The sequence below is a fragment of the Mobula hypostoma genome, chromosome 12, assembly GCF_963921235.1.
Source record: "Mobula hypostoma chromosome 12, sMobHyp1.1, whole genome shotgun sequence".
Taxonomy (NCBI): Eukaryota; Metazoa; Chordata; class Chondrichthyes; order Myliobatiformes; family Myliobatidae; genus Mobula; species Mobula hypostoma.
In genome coordinates, this window is record NC_086108.1 from 56,559,039 (window position 1) to 56,568,946 (window position 9,908).

Genomic DNA, 9,908 nt, shown 5'->3' on the forward strand with positions numbered 1-9,908 from the left:
GGTTCTTTTAAAGACCCTAACCTGGAGTTATACACTGACTTTGGTTCTTTGCGGGAATGGGACTGTTCTCAGGGTCTCACGACTGGCCATTATTCGATATACCAAGGACCTGGCCTAGAAGAATACCTAGACGAGGTTGCCTTTGGAGTTTCTTGATTTTGTGGCTCTGGAGGCTGGTGGATTCAAGGTCGGTGCCTCTGCAGGAAATCGGTGTGCCATGGGAGAAGGAAGATCTTTGGCTGTGTGCTTGGAGACCCGAGTTCTTTGGGCACAGAGCTCGGAAAAAGTGATGCAACTGACTTTTAACATTGTAAATCAGTGAGTTGTTTATTATGTCTCTCCTCTCGCTGTGAAACAGAGGCACCTCTTTTTCCCTTATTAGGGAGAGAGAGAGCCTGTGGTGTGTTGAATTACCGGGTGAATGAGTAGTCTGGGATAATGCAAATCTGTGTTTTTATTGCAAGCTTGAGTGTTCGGTGGGGGGCACTGATGCTTTTTTTTTGCTGGTGGGGGAGGGGGGATCGTTGCTTTGCTGATGCCTATTGTGGGTGGAGGCTTTGGGGTTCTAACATTTAACTGTCATTCATTCTTTGGGACACTCGTCCATTTTCGTGGATGGTTGTGAAGAAAAAGAATTTCAGGCTGTATATTGTATACACTTCCCTGACATTAAATGTACCTTTGAAACCTCTGAAGTTCAGAGACAATTCTAGACCATTTAGCCCTGGTATGTGAAAACAGTTACTGATGTTCCAGCAAGTACATTTGATGTGGCCAGAACTGATGTAGTTCAATGTCAACGAGATAGGGAATGGGAAAACAAGGATTTTAAGATAAGGATCCAGCTTTTGAAAGCCAAGATATTGCTTCAACAGAAGTTGATGTACATCAGATAGAAAAGGCAAACTGATTTGGAGCAGGTTGGGACATGGGCCGGTCAAGTTTTAGTGTATAGAATGTGGGATGTGAACAAAAAGCAGTTGTAACAGTAAGATCTAAAAAGTAAAAATTTCATAGAAGGTTTTAGAAGACAAGCCAGCCCAAAGTTAGAGTCACAAAATGAAGAATTTTAAAATTGTGCTATTCAGCTATAGAGAAACCATATTTAACCTTGAACGCAATCTCATTCCTGAATATTTACTCAATATACATCAGGTAACAAGATCTATAAACAAGCAAAATTGAATATTATGCATGCATTCAATTTGAAAAGTTAGAGTACTAATACATTTAAAAAATATTAACAATATGAATAAAGTCTTAAGTTTCCAGCCAGCTACAGGTATAGACTTTAAACCAATGTTTTGATGACAAACTCTGCCATCTTCATCAGCGATGATGACTAGGTATGTCTAGTCTGGTGGTATAGTCCACCTCTCCTGTTGAATGAGGACTAACCAGACAGGTTTCCGCTGTCCCGCTTGTTTACAATCAATTCCAGTTCTTAGTGCAAGACCATTGACTTTATTAAAATTCTTTTCCTGTAGTTTTATTTCAATAGCTTCCTTCACCAAGCCGTCCCAAAAACCCATTGGCGTGGCACAGCAGTTTTGTGCCGAACTCAATCCTACAGCAATTACGAATGCAAAACTACTGTGCCACGCCAATGGGTTTTGGGACCACTCGGTGAAGGAAGCCATTGAAATTAAACTGGAGGACAAGAATTTTAACAAAGATGAAGTTCTCACGCCAAGAACCGGAATTTGATTGTAAACAAGGTGGGACAGTGGAAACCTGATAGGATGAGGACTAACCAATCAGGAGGGGAATATTATGGGGTATATATACCATCAGACTAGACATGCCCAGACATTATCCCTGATGAAGATGACAGTTTGCTATCAAAACGTCAGTTGAAATTGATACTTTTCACCAGCTTCCAGCTGGGTACGAATTTATTTGTTGTATACGGCAGGAGAGTACAAGATCCTTTTTCATATTGCCAACATTTAAGTCTCTACTCATGTTTAAAAATTAGTTCTAAGATTGACCAACAATGTTTTTGGTGAGAAACAGAATATTGCATTATTACATAAAACTTAGAACAGCACTAATGTCCTCTTCCTGTGTATCATCTATATCCCTCCATTCCATTCCCTTCAATTTCACCTGTCTATCTAAAAGTCTCACTTCAAACTGCCTGATTCCACATCTATCCCAGTAATCCATTCCAGGCAGCTACCACTCCGCACAAATATAAAACTTACCCCCTCGCATCACCTTCAAACTTCCCACCAACTAACCTTAAAATCACGTCCTCTGGAGTTTGACATCTCTACCCTGGGAAATTATCCTGGGTCTGCCAGCCCTCGTCTATGTGCAATGGTGGCTTGCTCTGGGGTTAAAGTACTATGTGCATGAGTAATAGGAAGAAGCTTGTTTTTGCTGTTGCTGTTTGTTGCTTGTTGCATTGTGTTCTGCCGATCATTGTGGGCATGCTATGTCAGGGCTGGAAGGTGTGGAGACACTTGCAGGTGGCCCCCAGCAATGAGTGGGTGTGTTAGTTTTTAAACAGAAATTCTGCATTTCACTGTATGTTGCGATGTACATATGACAAATTATCTTGAATTTGGCTGCACTACCCATGACTCAAGTTTTAAAACCTTTATCAGGCCTCCCCCTCAGCCTATAACACTATAAAGAGCAACTCAAATTTGCCCAACTTTTCCTTAAAACTCATACCCTCTAATCCAGGCAGCATTCCGGTAAACCTCTTCTGTACCCTCACCACATCCTTCCTGTAATGGGGTGACCAGAACCAAAGGCAAAACTCCAAGTGCAGTCTGAATGAAATTTTATATAGCAGCAGAACTTCCTTATTCTTATATTTAACACCCCTATAAATAAAGACAAGCCTGCCACACACCAAATTTTATCACTTAAACCACTTTCCTAGCCACTTCCAGTGAATACCTGGACCCTAAGATCCCTCTGTAGCTCAATGCTACTAAGGAAGTGTGTACTGTCTCCTTACATTTGACCTTCCAAATGAAACCACCTTACACTTGCCCAAATTAACTATCTGCCTCTTCTCTGTACACTTCTGTAGCTGAAAAATATCCCACTGTATTCATTGGTAGTAGTTTACAATACCCTCAACTCACACAGATCCAATCTCTACCCCTTGCAGAATATTTCTGGACATGGCCCTCTGGTGAGAACAGGCTTCCACCTTTCACTACCTTCCATGGGGAAACCGGTTCTGAATCTGAACTTGTAATTCACCCAAGACCCCATCCATCTTTTTTCCTACCATGAGGGTCCATGGACTTTAGTAAGGAATTTGATAAAGTCCTTTGCCTTGCCCTCGTCAAGCCCCTTTGTCACGTCATTACAAAAATATTGCAAAAACCCTAACATATATGAGCAATATGTGAAAGTTTTCTCAATACATTTATAGTAGCATGCAAAAGTTTGGGCACCCCGGTCAAAATTTCTGTTACTGTGAATAGCTGAGCAAGTAAAAGATGAACTGATTTCCAAAAGGCATAAAGTTAGAGATGACACATTTCTTTAATATTTTAAGCAAGAAAACTCTTTTTATTTCCATCTTTTACAGTTTCAAAATAACAGAAAAGGAAAAGGGCCGAAGCAAAAGTTTGGGCACCCTGCATGGCAGTACTTAGTAACACCCCCTTTGGCAAGTATCACAGCTTGTAAATGCTTTTTATAGCCAGCTAGGAGTCTTTCAATTCTTGTTTCTGGAATTTTCGCCCATTCTTCCTTGCAAAAGGCTTCTAGTTCTGTGAGATTCTTGGGCTGTCTTGCATGCACTGTTTTTTTGAGGTCTATCCACAGATTCTTGATGATGTTTAGGTCAGGGCACTGTGAGGCCCATGGCAAAACCTTCAGTTTGCGCCTCTTGAGGTAGTCCATCGTGGATTTTGAGGTGTGTTTAGGTTCATTATCCTGTTGTAGAAGGCATCCTCTTTTCATCTTCACCTGTTTTTTTTTTACAGACGGTGTGATGTTTGCTTCCAGAATTTGCTGGTATTTAATTGAATTCATTCTTCCCTCTACCAGTAAACGCTCCCCGTGCCACTGGCTGCAACACAAGCCCAAAGCATGATCGATCCACCCCCGTGCTTAACAGTTGGAGAGGGGTTCGTTTCATGAAATTCTGCACCCTTTTTTCTCCAAACATACCTTTGCTCACTGCGGCCAAAAAGTTCTATTTTAAATCCATCAGTCCACAGGACTTGTTTCCAAAATGCATCAGGCTTGTTTAGATGTTCCTTTGAACCTTTTGAATAGAACACCCAAGGAAGAATGGGTAAAAATTCCCCAAACAAGAACTGAAAGACTTAGCTGGCTATAAAAAGCGTTGACATGCTGTGATACCTGCCAAAGGGGATGTTACTAAGTACTGCCATGCAGGGTTCGGGCCCTTTTCCCTTTTTGTTATTGTGAAACTGTAAAAGATGGAAATAAAAAAGTTTTCTTGATTAAAATATTAAAGAATGGTGTCATCTTTAACTTTATGCCTTTTGGAAATCAGTTCATCTTTTACTCGCTTACCTATTCACAGTAACAGAAATTTTGACCAGGGGTGCCCAAACTTTTGCATGCTACTGTATTTTTAACTGAGAAACTAAATAAGTTAATTATCACTCAGCTCATGATATCATACACCCACCTTGCCAGCACAGTTCTTTTAATTTTTTTTTACAACAGAAAATCAGGTAGAAGATTGTGGTAGAAGGACTCTGGTTAAAACAACTGTATGCTCTCATCAATTGGCCAATCTTACCTACAAAGCAAGACTATTTTTAAACACAGAACTGAATAAACTCAAATTTTGAGAAATAAAACCTTGCAAGGATGTAATATTGCATAGCTAATTTGCTGATTATGTATTTATCTTATAGAAGTTGGAAGTATGAAACATGTGGTTTTAACATTATTAAATAAATTAAATTTTGATGTTACTTACTTGAGCAGTAAACCTTCGGCTATCATTGTAAACAGAATAGAAAACCTCCTTAGGACTGTAAACATCGGGAGACTGGGAAAATGAAATTAAATTTAGAAAAAGCTACATTTTTAAAATAAAGCAACTTTTTTTTTCAAAAGAATGGATTCAAACATACTTCAGTTTCTTAGTACCAAGAAGTCCTGTCAGTTGGTTCCCCAAATACAAGAGAGGTAGTGGAAATATCTATGAGAAAGTAGTTTTAAATTTATCATTAAATAAATGCATTGTAATAATAATTTAAAAAGATGCAAAAGAAATTACAATATAAGGTATCGTCCACTTTAACATAGGTTATGCATATAATTTTCTCACCACTTCGGAAAACTTAAGATACTGATGATTTGCCTGCTAAACTGTTACATTCCCATTCATTCACATATATGTCCCTAATAGCAACAATGTTTTTCTTCTATTCTTTTCCCCCTTTGTTAGATTTGAACATGATTTGCAAGCTTTGTACAGCAACTCAGGACACTTGACAATTGTCAAATGATAGTGGATATGTAGTTATTGTGGTCTCACTGTAATTTGCCAAGCTTCAAAAGTTTAACACTTCTGCACAAACGCAGAACTTGCTAACAAAACAACTCCATTAATTTTCTTGCTGCTCTTTGACACTGGAATCTGGGTGGAGATGAACGGCCTAGCACAAACTTGTTAAATTCCACAGTATGTCCGGCTGCAGGTTCTCTCAAGGCATTTAGAATCATCAACTCACTCAACTGAACGGAGATTGTAGCCACAAGGAAGAAAAGTGTTTACATGCTACAGTTGTTAAAGAATTTCTGGATATTGGAGTTTTAAATTATTTTATTTTGATTTATTTTTAAACAGGTAAGTATCAGACACATGGAAAAGCATTTGAAAACTTGTTATTTTTTGGCATATGGCAAATTCACAACTGTGAAATATGGTTCTGGCTCATCCAGATGACCAGACCACAAAGCACATTGCCCTGACGTCACACAGGTCACTGACAGCCTTACGCCCAGCTATCCAGCTAACCTGGCCTTTTCCATAGGAAATCAAATAGAGGGAGAGAGGTGCTTTCAGCAAGTTTCAGGAAACATTTGTCTAAACAGTAAGCCAGCAATCTAACACCAACAAGATCAAGTTCTTATTTCAGGATCTGGGAGTAACAATAATTTCAAAGTTATAAATTCCTTTTTCTTTCCAATAAAAGTTGATAAGAAATTCATGCTGTCCAGATACATGCAGGTACAGGAATGAATGCTGATTACAAGTTCTTCAAAAATACAATCCTTACTTGGCTAGGCCCACCAAAATGATTATGGAGACAATTCATTTATTTATCACATGTTCACTCACTGAAAAATAATGAAACAATCAACACAACCCAAGACGTGATGAGAACAGCCCACAAGTGTCGCCATCCATTCCAGAGCCAATAGCATGCTCACCACATTAGCAGAATGCACGAGCGACAACAGAATAATTAGGGATGGAAAACAAAGAATGGATTTGAAAGCAATCATCACACTTGGTGAATAGGTTCCAGGTGCAGAAAAATAAAGGATTATATTGATATTTGTTCTTTGCAGAGATCAGAAAGCTAAAATGATCCCTTCCACTATTTCTATCATATGGACTTCGGGTCATTTGTTACCTCACTGTTCCCATGCCCTAAGACCACAAATCTAAGATATTTTCAATTCAGTGGCTTAATAGTAAACTGGAACCTCATTTTTACTTAGAATGTGTTCATGAGAACACTAGTGTAACCAGTCCAGGCACAGTCACTATTGCAAACATTACTGACAGTACTGCCAATCTGCCCTTCCTACTGCTGTACTGGGAAACTAGGAGAGAGCTTAGCCCTCCAGTAGCATGCCTACAGCAATGAAACAGCTCAAGCAAGTACATCAATCCATGGCTCAGTGAGAAGTGAGTCACCAAGGCAATGTGCAATGACTACCCGAGAAGGGCTGGTGTTGCTGGGTTGAGTTTGTTATCACAAGTCTCCAAGTGGTGATATCATCATCCATTACTTTCAACAATAGGCAATGACAGAGCACAGCATCTAGACACTGTCAACACATAGTGCCCAAAGGCCTGAGCACACTCTCTTAATCCCAGATCTCAGTACTGCTGTGAGAGCACTGCTCAGCCCAGTCGGCCCAGCACCAGTGGTTCACTTCACACTGAGCTACGCAGTGATGCGATCTGTTTCAACTATCTAGATATCAAGCACTTAGTGCAGTAGCATGTGGCTCATGCAGTTTTTTTTAAAAAAGGAAATACCCATTATTGTTCAAACTCTAGAACTAAGAGCACAATAGCAAAACAGCAAATTACACCAAGTGAACATCGGCACATTTTGATAAACTCAGTCAGATCTATGAAGCCATTCTATTGCACATTTAAATTAAAAGGTAAGATTTCTAAAAATTGCTGATAATCACATTTTACAAAATTGTGATGAAGGTTAAATTTATCGAGTGGTATAGATACTCCGTATTTGATCCAATGATGAATGCAGTGTGGTCACAAAATCCCTTTTAACCAGCTCAACTGTACTGCATTTATTAACAAGTTGCTTAGATATACTTTTGCTAAAAATTCAACAGCAGAAGTCTTTATTCCAATTCCTAAATAAAAGCTCTGCCAAACAATTAAAATTTGTTACAAAAAATAAGGAAATTACAAAGTACTATTGATCAGCTTTGTTGCAAACTGAGTCGTTTACAAAGCTTATAATTCATATTAAAGCATCCTCTAATAATCTATATGTGGAAAACCTTCCAACTTGTCATAATGCTGAACAATGATGAGTGTAGTAATTTGTTTGATAAGCCTATTCTGCAATATTTTTCATACAAAATGTGAACTATTCAAAAGTGAAATCCAAACTATATTAATTACATTACTACATAATGGAAATCAAAAAATATTCAGACTTGCCTTTCGAGGCATACTATAATCGACGTCAGGAAACTTTACCACTTTGCATGCCTTACCCACCCACAGTAGGGTCACTGTTGCCAACATCTGCAAATGAAAGAAAGTTTTCAGAAAGTAGGCCACATGCGGCTGTTCACGCATTTATGCAAACTGAAGGCTTACAATAAAGCATTGACAAGAGAAAGTGTGAAAGCAACATACCTGACCAAGACCCACAAATATTATTGAAGGGAATCTATAGATGAAATTAAAAAGATGAGAATGGTTAAACTTCAGTCTCCGATACGTTTGCAAGGATAACAAGTCAAAAGTGGAAAGAGAGAGAGAAAAAAGTGCGTTAACTCCCTTATTTCCTCTTTCCCGAAATTAACAAAGCGACTTTGGATTGGCCTTTTACATTTTCTGCTGTCAAATTAACAAGCAGAGATGTAAAAACCAATCCAATCATTTTTAATTCAGCCCGCTAAGTTATCGTGAAAGAGAAAATAAACTTTCAATAGTGGTTAAATACAAAATTCTCAAATTGAAAAGTGAGAAACGCAAAGTAAACCTAAGTTTCTAACAGCAATTTTAAAAGTTAATGCAAAATATGAGAAATAACTTTGGCAGTGGATAGATCAGTATTTCCATATATTAAGAATCTGAAACCAAATATTGCTTCGGAAGAAATAGGAGCTGCTCGTTTCCTATGGATTTATACATTTAACACAATTAAAAGTTGTCATATGCAAAATTTCACCTTATAAATAATGCTGCAGTTTAAAAAAATCTCAAGTATTTAAAATACACACACGCAACGTATTAACATTTAAGTCATGCTGGAGTCAATAAAATATCTTTAATAGGAATTAATGCAGAGAACATAACGATTAAACCAGATGCGATTTCTGTTTCAAACACGCCCCGCTGCCAAGGCTAACGGCGCGGATCCCCGGGGTTCACGCCCTATGCAATTGATTTTTCACCTGTGGCTGGTAAGGACGCTCTTGTTTACGACGACAATAAAAAACGAGCTTATTCCGTAAAAAGCGGCTGCGCACAGCTTCAGGAAGACGGTCATCGGCTCGGCCGACATCTCGCCGACGCGAGCAGCATCTCCAGCCGCCTCGCTTCTTTCCTGGCTCGACTTAACCACAACATCATGACGTTGACGAACTTCTAACATGTCTTCAGCCCCCAGGCTCCGCGGCGACGTCCCCCTCCCCCTCCTCGGCGTGCTGATGTCATAGCCTCCCGGGCCGCACGTCGTGCGTACCGGGGGAGGGGGAGTTTGAGTGTCCGAGCTAGTGGAAGATATTACGTAAATTATCTTTTTGTTATCGATTAATCTAAGTTAAGTAGCACTGAATTTTGAACCTGGAGATGACAAAATAAGTTTTAACTATGTGAGTCCAAGCTTTACATCTGAAAGCCCGGTGATAGATAAGAAGCGTGATTTCTAGACAGTGAGGCTGGCGTTAACTACAGGGTCCCTTTGTTTCGCATTAATATTGTATCGGGGCTTCTATATGCGACCGACGTTTTCGAGCCTGGTGGCCACCATCAGTGCTGGAGAGGGAGACGCTTCTTGCTGGCGTTTGGGGCGACTGGGCTGGCGAGATAGAGAAAACAGGGGGATTAAAAAAGTAAGAAAACTAAGTATAAAGGAGCGGGGTTTGAAAGTAGGATATCGAAGCAGTACAAGAGAGTGAGGAAAAGGGGATGGACAAGATTAGGTGCCCACGTATGTGCGTATTTGTGTGTGTGCGGTTCGAAGTGCACAGGCTGGTTTCCTGTCGATTTCAACCTCTGCCATTGGACCAAGCCCTTATAGTCAAAACTGTGGTACCGAGTGTACAACCATCACTCAAGGTTCATAAAATAAAATACAGATACTTCTCAAGACTGGAAACAGAAACAAGTCATAGAGCCACATAAAACAGCGAAATAGGCCCATTGGTACACTGTACTCATGCTGACCTTCAAGCACCCTTTTACCAGCATTTGGTGTGTGGCTTTCCTTGCCTTGCTC

At 39.6% G+C, this 9,908-nt stretch overlaps 1 protein-coding gene across 1 annotated transcript in view; it reads right to left on the bottom strand.

Moving 5' to 3' along the window:
- The window catches only part of slc35d1a (solute carrier family 35 member D1a), a 51,995-nt gene extending 42,518 nt beyond the window's left edge, over window positions 1-9,477 (bottom strand). The window contains exons 1-5 of the mRNA XM_063064183.1: window positions 8,863-9,477; window positions 8,099-8,132; window positions 7,898-7,984; window positions 5,091-5,158; window positions 4,934-5,005 (exon numbers count right to left, since the gene is read on the bottom strand). Of these exons, the coding sequence (XP_062920253.1) occupies window positions 4,934-5,005; window positions 5,091-5,158; window positions 7,898-7,984; window positions 8,099-8,132; window positions 8,863-9,062 (461 nt within the window). The 5' untranslated portion in view covers window positions 9,063-9,477. The remainder of the gene's footprint in view (window positions 1-4,933; window positions 5,006-5,090; window positions 5,159-7,897; window positions 7,985-8,098; window positions 8,133-8,862) is intronic.
- Window positions 9,478-9,908: the final 431 nt, after the last annotated feature.